Source organism: Crocodylus porosus, unplaced genomic scaffold (assembly GCF_001723895.1).
Source record: "Crocodylus porosus isolate Cpor-Errol unplaced genomic scaffold, CroPor_comp1, whole genome shotgun sequence".
NCBI lineage: Eukaryota > Metazoa > Chordata > Crocodylia > Crocodylidae > Crocodylus > Crocodylus porosus.
This window is the reverse complement of record NW_017728886.1, coordinates 269,237,501-269,253,402: the sequence shown is the minus strand read 5'-3', so window position 1 is coordinate 269,253,402 and position 15,902 is coordinate 269,237,501. Positions and strand designations below refer to the sequence as shown.

Below are 15,902 nucleotides of genomic sequence, written 5' to 3'. Positions count from 1 at the left end.
ACCTCGTCATCCCTTGGGGCGCTCTGGTGAACAGACGTTCCCCCAGATCCTGGTGGTCGCCCCTGAGAAACTTGTAGGTGGCCATCAGATCCCCCCTGAGCCTGCGCTTTTCCAGGCTAAAGAGTCCCGTGGCTCTCAGCCTGTCATCGTAAGATCTGTTTTCTTCATGAAAGTCTCAGCCTGCAGGAAATGACATGACTCCAGGAATAAGAAGAACCCCAGCAAATCACAGGAGCTGGTGACTGTGTTTCCCATCCCCAGTTGCATTTCCCAATATCTAGGAGAATTTATCATTCAAGGAATATTTTTAGACTTTGACAATGTGCCCAAGGGAGGGACATATTATTCTTTACAGAGGCATGATATTGGCACCCACACATACACATGTACACGCGCATGCACACCTAAGGGAATAAAAGAAATTCCATCAGTACAGAAATCAGCATCCTGCCCTGCCTCTTCCTTCCAACTCAAGATTCACGTGGACCTTATGCAAGAGGATGGAAAAGCTGAGTTGTAACCAAGTCTATGGGTGGGTTGAAAAAAACAGAGTCAAGGGGCTTCTCCGGAGAACTTGCTCCCTGCAGCAGGCAAAGGTCTATGACTGTGGTTATTTCTTTGTATCCTGGTGGAATGAAGAGTGCTCACCTGAGCCTGGGGTCCCTGGTGTGTTAGCAGTTGCTTGAATACTCAGTGGGAGTGCCTAGACATGCACTTACACTGACTTAAATTTACTGCACGGTAAGGCGCTATGCAGTAAGTGGGACTAGGCCAGTGTCTACACATGCAGGCGTTAAAGTGCATTAACACTGATTGTGGACTGACTTGGGACTAAAGGTAGTCCCAAATCAGTCCACACGCACACTGTTACTGCACAGTGAGCAGGAATAGGCTGATGTGTACACATGCAGGCATTACAGTGCATTAACACTGAGTGTAGTCCCAAGTCAGTCCACACGCACAGTGTTACTGCGCAGTAAGGCATCTACACATGCGTTACTGTGCAGTAACTATACAGGTGTAAATTTGATACCTGAACGATGCCAGTATCCAATTTATGCTTCAGTTGGCAAAATTCACCATTTTTACTGTGCAATATGGGTATGAGCATGTAGGCACATACCTGTACTGCGCAGTAATTTTGGTTGCTATGCAATAAATGTGCATGTATAGATGTGGCCAGTGAGTGGTGCTACCTGCTTGGAAGAGCTTGAAGGCTGAGGATTAGGATTAGGGTAAGGGTTAGGGTTATTCCAGGTCACTAGGAAGTTAGTGGAAGTTGTCTTCATTTATTACTGGTATTTTTAGTACCATAGCACCTAGAAGCACTTGTCTAAACTCAAGCCTTAGCAACGAGGTTGTCTTCCTTGAGGACGGCCACTATGAATCTGTAAGGCCAACTGGACACAACCATTTAGGGCTCTGTAGATCAATAGCGGCATGCTAAAATCTGGCTTGTATAGAGGGCACTGCTGTAGTCCGCTCTAGAAGGCAGTGATTCAGTGGGCCACTGGCAGTGATTTTTTCTCATGCTTGATTTTTATCTGTGTTGCAAGAAAAATCATATCTGGTTATGTCAAGCTGACCAAACTCCCAGAAGTCTTTTTGAGATGACTCAAAATTGGCAGTGATTGTGGCCTAAAGTTAATCCTAGTAAAATGCCAGGAAACAAGGCACATTTAAAACAATGGCACAATAGAACCATACAATAAAATATTAACGTGGTAATTTTTGGGAGTAATTACTTTGGGGATGGGAAAATAACAGGAAAATATTCTCAAGGTGCAAGGTTGTGCTATTGTTTTTTTAGGATCTATGAGCCAAAATATTAGATAACAAGCTCAGTATTATCAGTATTGATAATGTTGACGTCACTAATGGAAACAGCCAAAGCAGGTAACGTCAAGGTTCACGGTTTGCTGCATGCTACCTGAACCGTTTGCATGAGTTTCTGAGGGAGACATCTGCATGAATCTCTAAGGGAGGACCAAGCCTTCGGACTTGGAACAAGATTGCAACCCAGGAAGCTTTCTGGTGCATCCCGCCCCGGCCATGATGCTCCTGCTGGGACTTAAAGCTGGAGGATCTTGGCTAGAGGGTCTTGCCCCCTGACCCAGGGTCAGACTGATGCCAGATTTGGGGTCAGGAAGGAATTTTTCTCCCTGGCCAGATTGGTACAACTGGGGGGGGTGCAGATAGGGGGCTGCCCTCCTGTGTAGTGGATGCACGGCCCCCATCTGGGATCTCTTGAGTGCATATTAACAACCTTTTGCAGAAGCAAGACATTGACTGCTGTGGTTCCCGGCTCTACCAGTGGCAGGTTTGGGTGTGATAACTTGCGTTGTTTCAGAGTTGACTATGGGTTTGTCTGGGATGGTTTGGAGAGGGATGATGCTGCCTCAGACAGGGATTGGACTAGACATGAGCTCTGGAGGTCCCCTCCAGCACCACTTCTCCGTGAGTCTATGTATGGTTCGATGACTGCAGATACGTGTCTGCCCAACCAGGCCTGGATCAAGCAACTGGCCTGATCCCAGAGACGTTACCTAAGTAAAAGCTTTGACAAAGCAACTACTTGGGTGGAGGAAGGAAATGCTGTGGACACTGTGTATCTGGATTTCAGCAAGGCTTTTGACAACATCCCAAATGACTTTCCCATAAACAAATTGGAGAAATGTGGGCTGGGTAAAACTAGTACAAGGTGGATAGATAACTGGCTCAATAGCCATAAGCAAAAGGAAATTATGAACAAGTCCATGTCAGCATGGCGCGAGGTTTCAGGTGGTAGTCCCAGAGAGCTCTGTCCTGGGCCTGGAGCTGCTCAACATACTTACGAATGATTTGGCTGCTGGCATAGAAAGCTTCTTGAACAAATTCGTGGATGACACAAAACTAGGAAGGACTGTGCACACATTGGAGGATGTGAAAGCGATTCAGAAGGATCTTGACAAATTGGAAAGTTGGACGGGAGGTAACAGGATGACGTTCAATGTGGACAAATGCAAATTGCTACATCTTAGGAATAATAATAATAAAAAAATACAAAATAAGGACACCTGGCTGGATGGCAGCTCTGTGGAAAAGGACTTGGGCGTCTTGGTAATCCATAAAGTCAACATGGATCTGCAATGTGATGCAGCTGCACAAAAGGCCAATCCAGTTTTGGACATCGTCAATATAAGCACGAGGTGCAAGACTTGGGAGGTTATGGAGGGTCTTGCCCCTCCACTCAGGGCCAGACTGATCACCATATTTGTGGTCAGGAAGAAATTTTACCCCATGCTCAAATTGGTATGGACTATGGGGTTTTTTTTTTTTGCCTTTCTCTGTACCTGGGGGCATGGCCCTGTACTCAGGACCTCTGGCATGTATGTGGACAACGTAGTATAGAAGCAGGAGAGGTTCCTCTGCGTTACCTGTGGCAGGTTTGGGGGTTTGGTCTCTGTTGTACCAGGGTTGAGGGTAGTCTTACGTAGAGTTTGGAGTATGGTCGTATGGGATGGTTTGGATAGGGAGGATCCTTCTCTGTGATTCTGTGTCAAAGCACCAGGTATAAGGAACTGCTGGGAGCTTTCACTCCGCGTTGCACCCATCCTATCCCTCCGAGGGCAACACAGGCTGTGATGACAACTCCCCTCCCACGCAGATTGCACACCTCTGGAAAAATGCGGTGCCTCAGCCCCAGTAGGACCCCGCCTTTCCCATTCCTGTCTCCACAGTCACCAAAGCAAAATGCAAGGGGACGTATAAAGTCACCCAGGGGAAGGATCTGGGCTGCTGAGAACAACCTGGGACGATGAGGACTATCTTGGTGGTACTGCTGGCCGCTGCCCTGTGTATGGGGCAAGGTGAGTCATGCTTTGGGCAGAGGGAATCCAGATGTGGAAGGCAGCCTAGCCAGGGGGTAACAGCTGGAATAGCTGGGGCGGTCATAGCAATAGCAGTGGAGATACCAGAGGGAATGAAGCTGCCTGTTTGACCCCATTTTCGGTTTCTTTGAGGATCTTAGGGAAGTAGGTCTGGAAAAAATCCCTCGAGGTCATCTAGTCCAGCAACTTGCTCAAGGCAGGATTTTCCCTCATTAAACCATCCCAGCCAAGTGTCTGTCCAACTTGCTCTTGAAAACTGTCAAGGACGGGCTAGTTCTTTCAGTAGAGGATCCTGGTGTGAACAGTAGAATAAGTGTGTCTTTTTTGTTGGTTTTTTTTGGTCGAGCTGGATGCATTTCCCCAAATATTATCTCCTGGACTAGGTAACCTGGGTAAATTTCCAAGAGAAGACAGAGGGAATGTCTTGGCTATCGAGAAAGGCGCGTTCTTGACTCAGGTCGGCTGCTTCGAGTCAGCTACCTCAGGGTACAAGAGCACTGAAAGCAAGGTGATGGGGCTTTTAACTCGGATTAAGAGATCAAGTTGGAGCTAATAGGGGTACTTGAGTTTAAACTCAAGCTGCTAACCCAGATTCAGAGCCAAGATGCCTTCACTGGTGGTTTAGCCTGAGATCGAAGCGCACTTTCCTTTAGCAACGATGAGAGATGACAGGCGTGATCCAAAAGCCATTGGAAGTCAAAAGAAAGACCGTCATGGACTTCCCTGGGCTTGAACGACGGCCCCTAGAGCCTTGTCTAACATCATAAAAGCATAAATTATTGCTAATGATTGTGGAACGGCTAATTTGGTAAATAATGAGTGTGGGCAATATCTTTATCCCCCACCTGTGAAAGAAAGGGGAGGCTGATTTTTCTCCAACCATTGCAGTCCTGGACCACAGGACCATCTCGTTTCATTTGATTTTGCTAACTTGAACATGTTCCCCACCCCTTACCCAGCATCAGGGGGCAGTTTTAACCCACTGGTAGACAGGAGCAGTGGTGCGATGTGTGGGTTGTGCAGGCGAGAGGGAGTTCAGGAGTAGGACCATCACCCCCCTCTACCTTGCACCAGTCTGGCACGTGCACACTCCCCTGGCTTTGGAGGCCCTGCTCCAGCTGCACAAGAGGCCAACCCAGTGGAGAACCAGTAAGAGCCAGTAAGAAGAGCTAAATCATTACATACATTCATCCAAACCTGCTTCACTCCCTAGCTCACGCTCTCTATTGCTTCACCTGTGAATGGGAATCCAGCAACTGGAAATGTCTGAAAGTGACAAAGTGCGCGGATGAGGACGCCTTCTGTGTGACGAGCATCGCCGCTATAGACGTCGGTATGTGTCGGGGTCCCCGGTGTGGGGTTTAGGGGGTTTTATAAGGGTCAGGGGAAGTGGCAGGTGCAGAGAACAGCCTGTCGGGAAGGCGGAGAGGATCTGGAGCAGCTGACGAGACCCCAAGCTTGGCAAGGCTTGAAATTCAGAGGCAGGTCCCAAGGGCTTACGACTGTCCCCCAGAGGAGCCTGGAGATGAGCTCTCCATCCAGGGGTGACCTCTGTCACCTGAGCAGAATCAAGATAGCGCTCAGAAAATCAATCCTGGGTTACACTGAATACCTGCCACATGAGTCTGTGGTCCCAGCAGGGCCCAGCATCAGCAATGCCTCGCAGGGGGCTACTGATATTTGTGCCATGGGCCAATATCTCCAAAGTCTCTATCCCATTGCAGAACCTGCTGGTACCAATGGAGGTTCCCCTTGAGCATTCAGGACCTCAGGGCAAGGGGAAACACCCCTAAATAACCATTCTTTCTTCTCTTTCCCACGGTTAAGTTGGCTGGAAACTGGGGAAGAAGATCAACAAGAAATGCTCCCCTCACTGCCCAGACTCCAACGTGAACGTGGCCATAGCCTCTTACTCCACTTCTTGCTGCAAGTCTTCCCTCTGCAACCTCTTTGCCATCCCGGCATCGAAATCACCTCCGCAGTGAGGCAGGAGGTGGGCTGGGCTCAGAGACGGACGGCGTCACGGCCGGAAAAGGGCAGGGGTAACCCTCAAGGACCTACTCTGATTTCCCCAGGAAGAGCTGGACGTCCTCCATGCCCCGGGATTAAGGGTGCATTGTGTCACTCTGCTTTTGCTTCAGGGCCTCTGAAGACACAGCTCCTCTCTTCTTTTCATACTTGGGTGCGGTCATCAGGTGCATCCCCGGGTGGATGCAATGTCTTGCCTCTCCTGAAAGCTCCTGCCCCTTGCAGCCCTGCAAAGCAAGAGGACATCCTTTTGCTGGTGTTATGCGGAGCATGGCTCCATCCTGCACCCTCTCATGGGAGTCCTTATGGACTATTGCAATATTAGGGAGGATGCTCACCAGGAGATATTGAAACATCTCTTCCCAGTGTCACGCTCGAAAGGAAGCTGCCCTTCAGGAGGATAAGGAGATGCTGAGGATGTCCTCACAACCTTGTGTGCTGCAGCCAGGGGGTCTCTTGAACCACTGCTGACTGGGCTGCTGCAAAGGCATGGATAAGACTTGGGGAGCCAGGGGGTGAACGTGCAAGGCGCCCATCGTAATACTAGCGGTGCATACCCACCCACAAAACGCCAGAGACTTTTGGTTAACATAAAGAGCTTTCCTAAACGTAGACCCGAGAAAGGGCATGTTGTGCTGGAAAGCTTATCTACCATCTCTCCCAGCTATACAGGTGGTCCAATAAAAGATATCACCCCAAAAAACTTTCCTGCTTTACTCAACTTTTAACTTAAGACAGTGTGGTCTTGTGTCTGGCCTTGCCTCTGGGGCTTCAGTCCATCCCACGGGTGGGTGAGTCTCTATGTACAGCACACGCTGGGCGTCTTTGTTCCTCTCCCAAAGTGTCTGCTGCTATGCCTCCCGTGGCAGGGGTTGTGTTGTGGGTTCGGGTCCCTGAGGCAGGAGACACTTTTACAAAGAGGTTTCTTTATTCCTGCTAACAGCACACGTGTGCAAGCACACACATGCATATGCATGCACATGCACACACACACCCATCAGACACTCTCAGCTCTTTCCAATTCCACCTAGGTCCTAAAGACGCACAGTCCTCACATCTCCCCTTTCCAAGGAAAAGTGCTTTCTGTCCCGGGGGTCGCTGGGGTGGAGACTGTTCTGACGTGGGTTTCTATATCCAGTGGGTTCCTGAGATTGAGAGTGATATAGAGAGAGAGCAAAATTCATAGATAAAACCACAGGGTTCTCCCTGGCCCTTTGTAATCCTTTGCTGAGGAAGGCCAGATCCAGCCTAGACTGCCAGGGAAGCTCGCTTCTTTATGCCAGACTCCTATTCCCTCTCAGCAAACCTCATGCTTAGCTTTATCTGTAAGGAAGTATCTTAAGATCATGGTGCTTCTCAATGCCTTTCTGTATCAAATCATAGAAAATGAGGGTTGAAGGGAGCTCAGGACGTCACATCTAGTCCAACCCCCTGCTCCAAGCAGGACCAGCCCCAGCTACATCATCCCAAGCCAAGGCCTTGTCTGGCTGCATCTTAAAAACCTCCAAGGATGGAGACTCCACAATTTGAGCACATTACCCCTTGTTCTGTCATCTGCCACCACTGGGAATCATCCAGCTCCATCCCAACTTTTGCTCGGTGGACCAGGCAGCTTCACACTTTCAATGCAATTTCTGAGAGGTAAAATATCTCAGGGCATGTCTACACGTGCATTTACATGCTTTAGTTAATGTGCATTAAATTTAGTATGTCCATTGTGGGGTACAGTAAAATCCCTGTTATCCAGCATGAGTGGGGAATGGGGGGGTATGGGTAATTTAAAAATACCAGTTACCTAAGGCACAGGGTTTCCAACTGGATGTAGAGTAGGGGGCGGGGGAGGAAGGACTGGGGTGACCACAGGTGGTGGCGGCCGTACGGCGGGTGGTGGCGGGAGCTGCTGCCCAGGGGCATGGGGCTCTGGACTCTGACCCTGGGCAGGGCAGGAAGGGCCACGGGAATTGCTCCTGGGGAAGGCAGTTCCCAGCTGCACCCCAGTGGCTCCAGCCTTGCCCTGGGCCCTGGAAGCTGTGAGCCCCACTGGTGGGGAGCAGGTGGGAAAGCCTGGTCCTGCTCCCTGCAGCAAGCACTGCCCCAAATGCTTCACACAGGCCTGTGGGGCTGGAGCCACTGTCTGGGGGCGCGAGGCTCCTGGCTCTGACCCCAGGCGGCTCAGGAGGTGCCAGAGGCAGGGTGGGAGGTGCTGGTGCCAGGGTCGGGTCCTCCCACCCTGTGTCCAGCTTTGCACCACCCCCACCGCCCAAATGCCAGGGCAGCCCAGCCACAGGCTGCTGCAGCAGGGGGGAGGGTTGCGCATGCATCCAGGGAAGAAAGCGCCATAGCAGGTAGGAAAGTGGTGGGGCGCAGTGCCACGTGCATCCTGCCACTGAAATTCCAGTTAATAGAGTATTCTGGTTAGTAAAATCCTGGATACCAGGGATTTTACTGTACTGGGTAAATGTGCATTAGCCTGACTTAATGTGCATTAGCTAAACGGCACAGATTTTAGGTGACGCTTAATTTGCATTAGCCTATTTCAATGTGCATTAACTAAATAGCACTTATACACATGCAGAGAGGCTGCTCTGGCATGCTGTAATTGGAGCATGTCGGAGCAGACGTGATTATTCAAGTCTGTGGGAAAGTGGTAATTACTGCACTCCAGCAAACTCCAGTGTCACATGTATCAGTGTCCCTGCTCTGAAAAATGCTGGTGGGGGAGCTTTAAATAAAGCTCGTTTGACAAGCTTTAGTTAAAATGCCTCTGCTGCCATTTTTCACTGTAGGGACGCTGAAACATGTGACACTCCGGACGCTTTAATTAGAGTGGCTCTCGAAGTGGCTCTAATTAAAGTGTCCCCCCCCCCCGACAACATGTATAAACACCCATGGTTTTTCGTGATGCTTTAATACATATTATAATAGGTTAATGTACATTAAAACTCACTTGTAGACATGCCCTTAGAGGACAGCCCTGCTTTCCCTGAGCACAGCGCTGCCGCGGCTCCCTGCCTCTTCGACCTGCACTGCTCATTTCCCTCTGTTGCTTATCACCTTGACCCTGACTGATGTTTCCTAAGCTGCATGTTTCTAGATAGGCAGCCAGAGAAAATGTTTCCAATTAGCACTTTATGACTCAGAAAAAAAAAGAAAGAAAACAAAAATGTGGCTTCAGCTTGAAAAAGACTATTTGCAAATTCAAATTGAATCAAGGACTCATTTCAGGGGAAAAAAAAGGGGGTGGGAGGGCAGGATTTTTGGGAAATGTCAGGATCATCTCAGCATTTTCCCAGAAGAAACATTTTGTTTTTAACTTCAACATTTCCATCTTGCAAATGACAATTTTGGAGCGAGGCTGGAACCAATTAGAATTTGATTTAATGCTAAAAAGTTTTAAAATGGGGGTGGGGAGACAGAAAATGAAGCAGGTGCTGGTTAAACTTTTTTTCAAGACTCAAATGACATTTTTGGGAAGGGTTTTGCCTTCATTGGGGCTTCACTGAAAATGCTATTTTTTACAATAGACTGTGGTTGCCCCTCCCCTAAAATATAGGAGTTCTTCCCTCATTTCTCTGCAGCTCCCTTCAAAGGATCTCAGGGCACCCCCGGGTACCCCAGCACCCTGGTTGAGAGCCACTGACTTAGCAATTCCCATCTCGTCTCTCCACCGCCTCCTGAGAAAACCCGCCGTCTGACCTCCAGCCTGCACCCCGTGCTGGCTTCTCCCAGCAGGGGAGCATGTTATTTTTCTTCTTGAACAAGCCCATCCAGTCCTCGTGCACGGGGGGACCTTGTTCAAAAAATTGTCCCCTTGCCTGTAAATCCCCCTGGACTGGGTCGAGCGGCAGTGTGCTGGGCAGGCACTAGATGTCTCGTTGGCCCAGGAGAGGAGGTCCCTGGTAAGCAAGAGAAACAACAAAGGGACCAGAGTTGTGTGCAATCCTGTTTCTTTGGACTTTGGGTTATAGCTGGTTTCTTTGCCTTCTCCCAAAGACAGGTTTTGCATCTGTAGTACAGAAATCTTCAGAGATTTGCTCCCTCTGTCATCAGCCTGCGCCCCACTCTGCTGTTTTCCCTTCCCTTGCTCTGTCCTTTCTCTCAGCTGTGCTGTTCTTGGCCTGAGAAACTTTTTCTCTGCAGCTCCTGCCATGCAGAACAACATTGCTTTATGTGCTCCTTAAAACACACACTCTTCTAAGCAGGTATTTGTCTCACCTGAGATGGGTAAGGCCTCCTGCTTTAATTTGCTCACCACCCAGTGTTTGCACATTGAATGCATGACTGCGCTACCATTTGGGGTGGATATTAGGACTGGTCTCAAATCCAAATCTGCTGTTTATACTGGAAAGCTTGATCCCTAGCATAAGCTTGATTTCTAGCAACAGTCCACCCTGGCCCTGGATGCCCTGTTGAACCACAATGCCTGCGTTTGAGCTGCCAGCAGTCCTTCTACAACATCTTGTTCCTGCTTTTAGGCCCTTCTGGATGTGACTTTCTGTCCCTACTCCCGCAAGCAAAAATAAGCACAGAGGGAGAGACAAGGCTGATAGTCAGAGAGAGGCCACTCAGGGTGAGGATGCCCCTTAGGTGCCTCCTAAATATCAGTACAGACATGGCCACTTGCATCCTAGTGCTGCTCATCTCTGTGCACAGTACTATGGGCTCTCACCTGTATGACAGATAGTAAACGATGCTGCATTGCACTGAGCGGCACCTATCCCAGAGCAGATGGGGCTGAGCTATCAGTTGTGCCCAGCTCTGCACTGTGGTATGGGCACACCGAGTCTGCTTCATCGCTGCAGAGTGGTTTCTTTTATTCCATCATCAGCATCACATACAGCAACTGTTTTAATTGGATGTAAAAATGCCAGCTCCACGACCAGGCTGTAACTAGCCAGCCTAGGGAGAGCACAGCGGATGCAAAACCAGCATAGGGACCACTTCCACTAGCTGCCTCTCGCCTGCACAGGGGATGTGCTGGGTCAAGAAAAGGCAGCTGGAGCTCCTCACCCTCAGACAGGCCATAGCAAGCCATAAATCAGAGCGGTCTCTAGGCTGCTCTACTTCACACAAGGGGCCACAGCTGAACTCATGACATCAAAGAACCGTAACCAGCCTCAGGACATCCACGCGTGCTGTCTGCGCCGAGTGGCGATGGCCATAGAGAAGCCCATAAGGTCTGTGTTTCAACTGGCATGGAAGAGGACCCAGGCCTAGGTCCCAGGAGAGCTGGGCTGAATCTGACTCTGCTCTCGGGCACGTCTCGGTTGCCGGTTCCCCGTCCATGATGCATTTCAGTGGGGCTGGGGAGTCGCATATGCCTCTTGCTGGGTTTCTGCATGTGGGTGCATTCATTTTGAGGTATGCAGGGTGTTTGGCTACTTCCAACGGGTGAAAAGCTACTATCCACAGGATGGAAGAAGAGATTGTGAGATATTATTAAAACCGTAGTTTGCATTTTGCTTTCCGCTCACAGGCACGCCCTAATGCAGAGGGATTTGCACATGGGAGGGGTGGATTTTACTCTTGGGGTGTAAATCAAAGCCCTGTGGCTTCCACTGCAGCTGTTCTTGAGTGAGAGCTGGCCTCTGGGAACCAGCAGCAAGGGGATTACCAGGATAGGGAAGAGGCTGTTGGTTTGGGAATTACCCTAGCGCCTTGCTGATGCCGCACCTGGCAGGAAGAGCAGTCTTCTGGTTGACTGCAGCCGGTTCGAACTGCAGGCCGCAGTATAAATCACAGAGGTCGTGACTGTCATGTGAGGAACAAACACATTGCACTGCTTCCCCCTGCCCGCTACCTCTTTCCAATGCAAGCTGGCAGGGAGGTGCCCCAGAGCCTCCCCCTGCTCCCGTCGGGGGGAGGCCAGGCTGCGGACTTGTGGTCATCTTGCTGAGGCTGGAGGCAGAAACTCCTTCTACTTTAGCCTCTGTTTCGGAAGTGGGGGTTGCCCAGACGTTTTCCTGGCTTTCCAGGGGAACAGCAACTGCTCGGCATCGCTGAAGATCAGGCACAGCAACGAGGGGAGATCCATAGCCCGTAGCTGGGGTGGTTACTTTGGGCTTGTGCTGGCTAAGCCTAGCGTGGAGTTTGAATGTGAGCATCCCCTGAGCGTGTATCTTGGCAATGGCTCATCTCGGGTTTTTGAGCAGAGGTGCAAGGTACTGCACAGGCCACAGCCCATTTGGGAGTCTGTGTAGGCACAGGACAGACCTTGCGTGGGCCAACAGAGTGTCCACAAACAGCGGGACCCGGCCTGGGCAAGACTGCAGAGAGACTGCAAGTGTGTGTGTGTGTGTGTGTGCGTGCGCGTGCCTGTATACATACATGTTTGCACACACATCCACACCCACACATACACACACACACACATTTTAAAGGCTTCACATATATATGTGCATACACATACACACATATGTACACATACACACATGCATACATACATACATATATACACACACATGCATACATGCATCTTAAAGGCTTTACATATATATGTACATACACATACACACATATACATACATATGTATATACACACACATTTATATATACATTTTAAAGCTTCACATATACACACACACACACACACACACACACACACACACACACACATATACATATGTATGGAGACATGCAGCATCCAATGAAATGAGCTGCAACTCAGAAAAGCTTGTGACACACTCACACTCAGGTTAGTCTCCAGGGTGCAAATCTACCTTGCCTTCTACAACTGCAAACCAGAACAGCTGGGTCAGGGACAGACTGGGTCTGACTGATCTCAGGAAAGAGGACGAGGCGAGGTGACCTGGCAGCGATCAATCAAGCCGATTGCCATTGTGGCAGCAACCTGCTGGAGCATGACTCGAAGGCTGAACAGCCCTCCCTGCTTTTAGTATTCAGGAATGGGAGACGGGGACACAGGTGGGAGGAAGCAGTGAAGCACCGTAGATCTGGCTCGGAAACAGCTTTTCTTTCCCTTTGGGGAATTTTCAACATTGAAAAGAAAATCCTTTCCGAATCCACAGGAAACCTTGAAATCACCATCCCAGCTACAACTTGATTTTCCCCCCGTTTCAAGCTTTCTCTGAGGCTGATCACAATATTCGGCTTCATCCCAGCCCACAGGTTGCCTTTCAATTTCAGCTTTGTAGAAAGATCGGTTTTGCATGAAAACACGCCAAAATGACAACCTTTTGAAACCGAGTCACGGCCGTTCTGCTTCAAAATGATCACGAAGGAATCGTCCGACTCATTTCAGAAGCTTCATTTGGCTTTTTGGTTTTTTTTGGCTCAGAATAAAGTGTAGCTGGAGGTGACGTGTTCCCAGGGCGGTTTCTGTTCTGACTTGGGGCTTTATTGCAATGAAAACACTGGGCCGTTCCTGAGCAGATGACTCTACCCGAACCAAGCAGCCCCAACTGGAGGGCACCCGTGCTAGAAACCAGACAGTAGTTACACTAGTTCAGTGCATCTCAACCTCCATAGGATCCAGGCACTCCTGGGAAAACTCCAGCTCTTTCTTTTCATTTGCCTTTTCAAGACAGAAAAACAGCAGAGCAATTTTTCCATTGCAAAGAACTTGGGAAGATGGCCACACATCGCGCTGTTTTTTTAACGCCATATACTGTTTGAAATCTCTGGGTTTATCATGTGAATCGTGGGTGTACCCTTAATGCTGCTAGCATTGTGTGGCATCCTTGAAAGGATCTCAAGGCACCCCAGGGTGCTGCAGTGCCTTGGTTAAGGATCATTGCATTAATGGACAAAACGGGTCAGTTTGCAGAAAGCATCCAGAGCTGATGCGTGCAGGGAAATGGCTTCCAAAATTAGGGAGAGGCACAAGCTTTCCCATGCAAGCTTGAAGTCAGCAGAGCACCGCAGGAAGCCCCAAAGGGGCTGTTAGATTCATTTGTGCTTCTGATGAAGAACAAGCACCTTCCCCTCCCTGAAAACACCTTCCTGATGGACAACTATTCACGATACTGCACTAGCCAGGAAGTGTGGGCATAAAGAAAGTATCTACACATGCATTAACGTGCCTTAGCTAATGCAAATTAAATTTACTACCTCCACTGTGAGGTACTAGGAAGACAAATGTTCATTAGCTTGTCAATGCAAATGAACTAAAGAGCACAGTTTTGAAGTGATGTTGAAAGTGCATTAGCCTATTTTAATGCACATTAACTGAATAGCACATTAACTAAATAGCTTTAACGTGCATTAAAATAGGCTAATGCGCATTAAAGTGCATGTGTAGAAGGGCCAGGAGAGACCACAGCTGGCTGAGTGGATTAGGAGAAGACATTACCCAAAGCCCAGTGGGCCTATCAATCTCCTGCTGCCGTTTGGCGCTGTTGTGCAGCAAAGGCAAGGCTGACTTTGGGTTGAACGGGCTGACGATATGCCAAGCATCCTGGAAGATCTTACAGCCTCCATGGGGGAATTCTGGCCATGGGCCAGGCCCTGCAAAGAAGGTACAGCAGAGTGTGCAGCGAGCCCGTGCAGCAGCCGGCAGACCTCCAGATCCCACACCTACCCCCAGCTTGTAGAAGCAAACTGCAATGTCCAAACCTTGGCTCAGCAAGAGGTGGGCAGGGACTCAAGGAGGTCATATCTAGGCCAACCCCCTGCTCAAGACAGGAGCATCCCTATGTAAACCATCCTGATTTGGTGTAGATCTACCGTGGGAAGCAACGGCTGCAAACCATCAAGCTCTGCTGATCCAGCCCACACCTGGCTCCAGAGTCCAGGCAGGGTCTGTATGTGGCTGCACTTATAAACATCCTGGGGTCCCACTCACTACACTCTCCTTCCTTCAACTCCCCCCTTATAATACACTTTCCCTCCTGGCACTGGGGCAAGGGCTGTGCTTTACAATCATGCAGATATATGAGGGTTGAAAGACATGGAAAGGTGTCTACTAAGTTATCACTTGTTTGCTTTGTTGGAGTTTCTATGAGCACAGTTATGGATGAAAACATTGCAGTGCTAGATCCTGGCCAAACCCAACAGAAAGAAAGTCTCTGTTGTCAAGAGCTGGCAACCACAGGAGACCACAGGTGGAAAGGGGAGTAGAAGAAGCTATGGTGGTCAACATATGGGTAACCTGGTTGTTATCAAGAGTATGCGAAGCCTCCAAGCAATGTGGGTGTTCAGGAGGGATCAGTGGAGGGTGGAGAGTTACAGGGAGCAGCTCCCAGATGCAAGCAGCAGCCAGGGAGGAAAGTGCAAGCTGGGGGTTAGAAAATGAAGAGGTGGATGGGGGTGGCTGTGGGAAGAGCAGGTTAGACAGACACTTGGCTGGGCTGGGTTAGTCAGGAATAATCATGTCCTGAGCAGGGGGGTGGACTAGATGGCCTCCTGAGGTCCCTTCCAACCCTATTCTCCAATGAACATTGAGACTGGTGGGTTTTGAGAGGTGATGAGAAGGACTGGGATAGGATACACGTTGAACCCTTGATCCACTGTGGTTGAGAGAGGCCCCTGGGGATGCTCTCTTGAACAGAAGAGTTTTGAGGCTGTGCTAGCTGGTGCTGGAAGATCTGTTTGCAAGGGTTTCAATCGCCAGGGTGATTACAACAGGAAAACCCCAACATGGAAAATGCAATCCCCGAGCAGGCAGATGTCACTTAACTGAGGTTTTCCAGCTGGCCAGCACTGTGCTCAGTGGCTCTTAGCATGACTCTGCACAAATCTGGGGGAGCATGTGCCCCCCCATGCCATCTCCAGTGGTGCACACTGTGGTGGGGAGCTGCCCCCATGTCCCGCACCTCCTGGACCAGCAACCTGTGGCTTTGTCCCACTCCATGCCCTGGCCCCATGCAACGACCAGGCTGGGCAACACCCTCAGCCTCGGGGGGCCTCTGTGCCCTGCCCCACTCCCTCCCTCACCTTGGGGGGCCTTGATCTGCACCGCTTCCCCTGCACAGACTTACCTGCAGGGAGCTGCTCTCCATACTGCCCGCTGTATTCCCAGCCATGTGCATATGTGTGGGCACGCAT

General features: G+C 49.8%; 1 protein-coding gene and 1 long non-coding RNA gene across 2 annotated transcripts; one reads left to right on the top strand and one right to left on the bottom strand.

Moving 5' to 3' along the window:
* Window positions 1-3,710: 3,710 nt before the first annotated feature.
* LOC109306512 (lymphocyte antigen 6E-like) lies at window positions 3,711-6,252 on the top strand. Its single transcript, XM_019529923.1, has 3 exons — window positions 3,711-3,848; window positions 5,083-5,202; window positions 5,697-6,252. The coding sequence occupies exons 1-3, from the start codon at window positions 3,797-3,799 to the stop codon at window positions 5,852-5,854; spliced, it is 330 nt and encodes a 109-aa protein (XP_019385468.1). The 5' UTR covers window positions 3,711-3,796; the 3' UTR covers window positions 5,855-6,252.
* Window positions 6,247-7,335, bottom strand: LOC109306517. Its single transcript, XR_002100021.1, has 3 exons — window positions 6,886-7,335; window positions 6,550-6,552; window positions 6,247-6,327 (listed from the first exon to the last, which is right to left on the bottom strand). It is a non-coding gene; the product is annotated as an uncharacterized LOC109306517 (long non-coding RNA).
* Window positions 7,336-15,902: the final 8,567 nt, after the last annotated feature.

What these genes read in the sequence shown, in the direction of transcription:
- LOC109306512 (XM_019529923.1), top strand. Translation starts at nt 3,797, where the DNA reads ATGAGGACTATCTTGGTGGTACTGCTGGCCGCTGCCCTGTGTATGGGG. An exon ending in TGCCCTGTGTATGGGGCAAG is followed by an intron (nt 3,849 to 5,082) that starts GTGAGTCATGCT and finishes TTCACTCCCTAG; the next exon opens with CTCACGCTCTCTATTGCTTC. An exon ending in CATCGCCGCTATAGACGTCG is followed by an intron (nt 5,203 to 5,696) that starts GTATGTGTCGGG and finishes CCCACGGTTAAG; the next exon opens with TTGGCTGGAAACTGGGGAAG.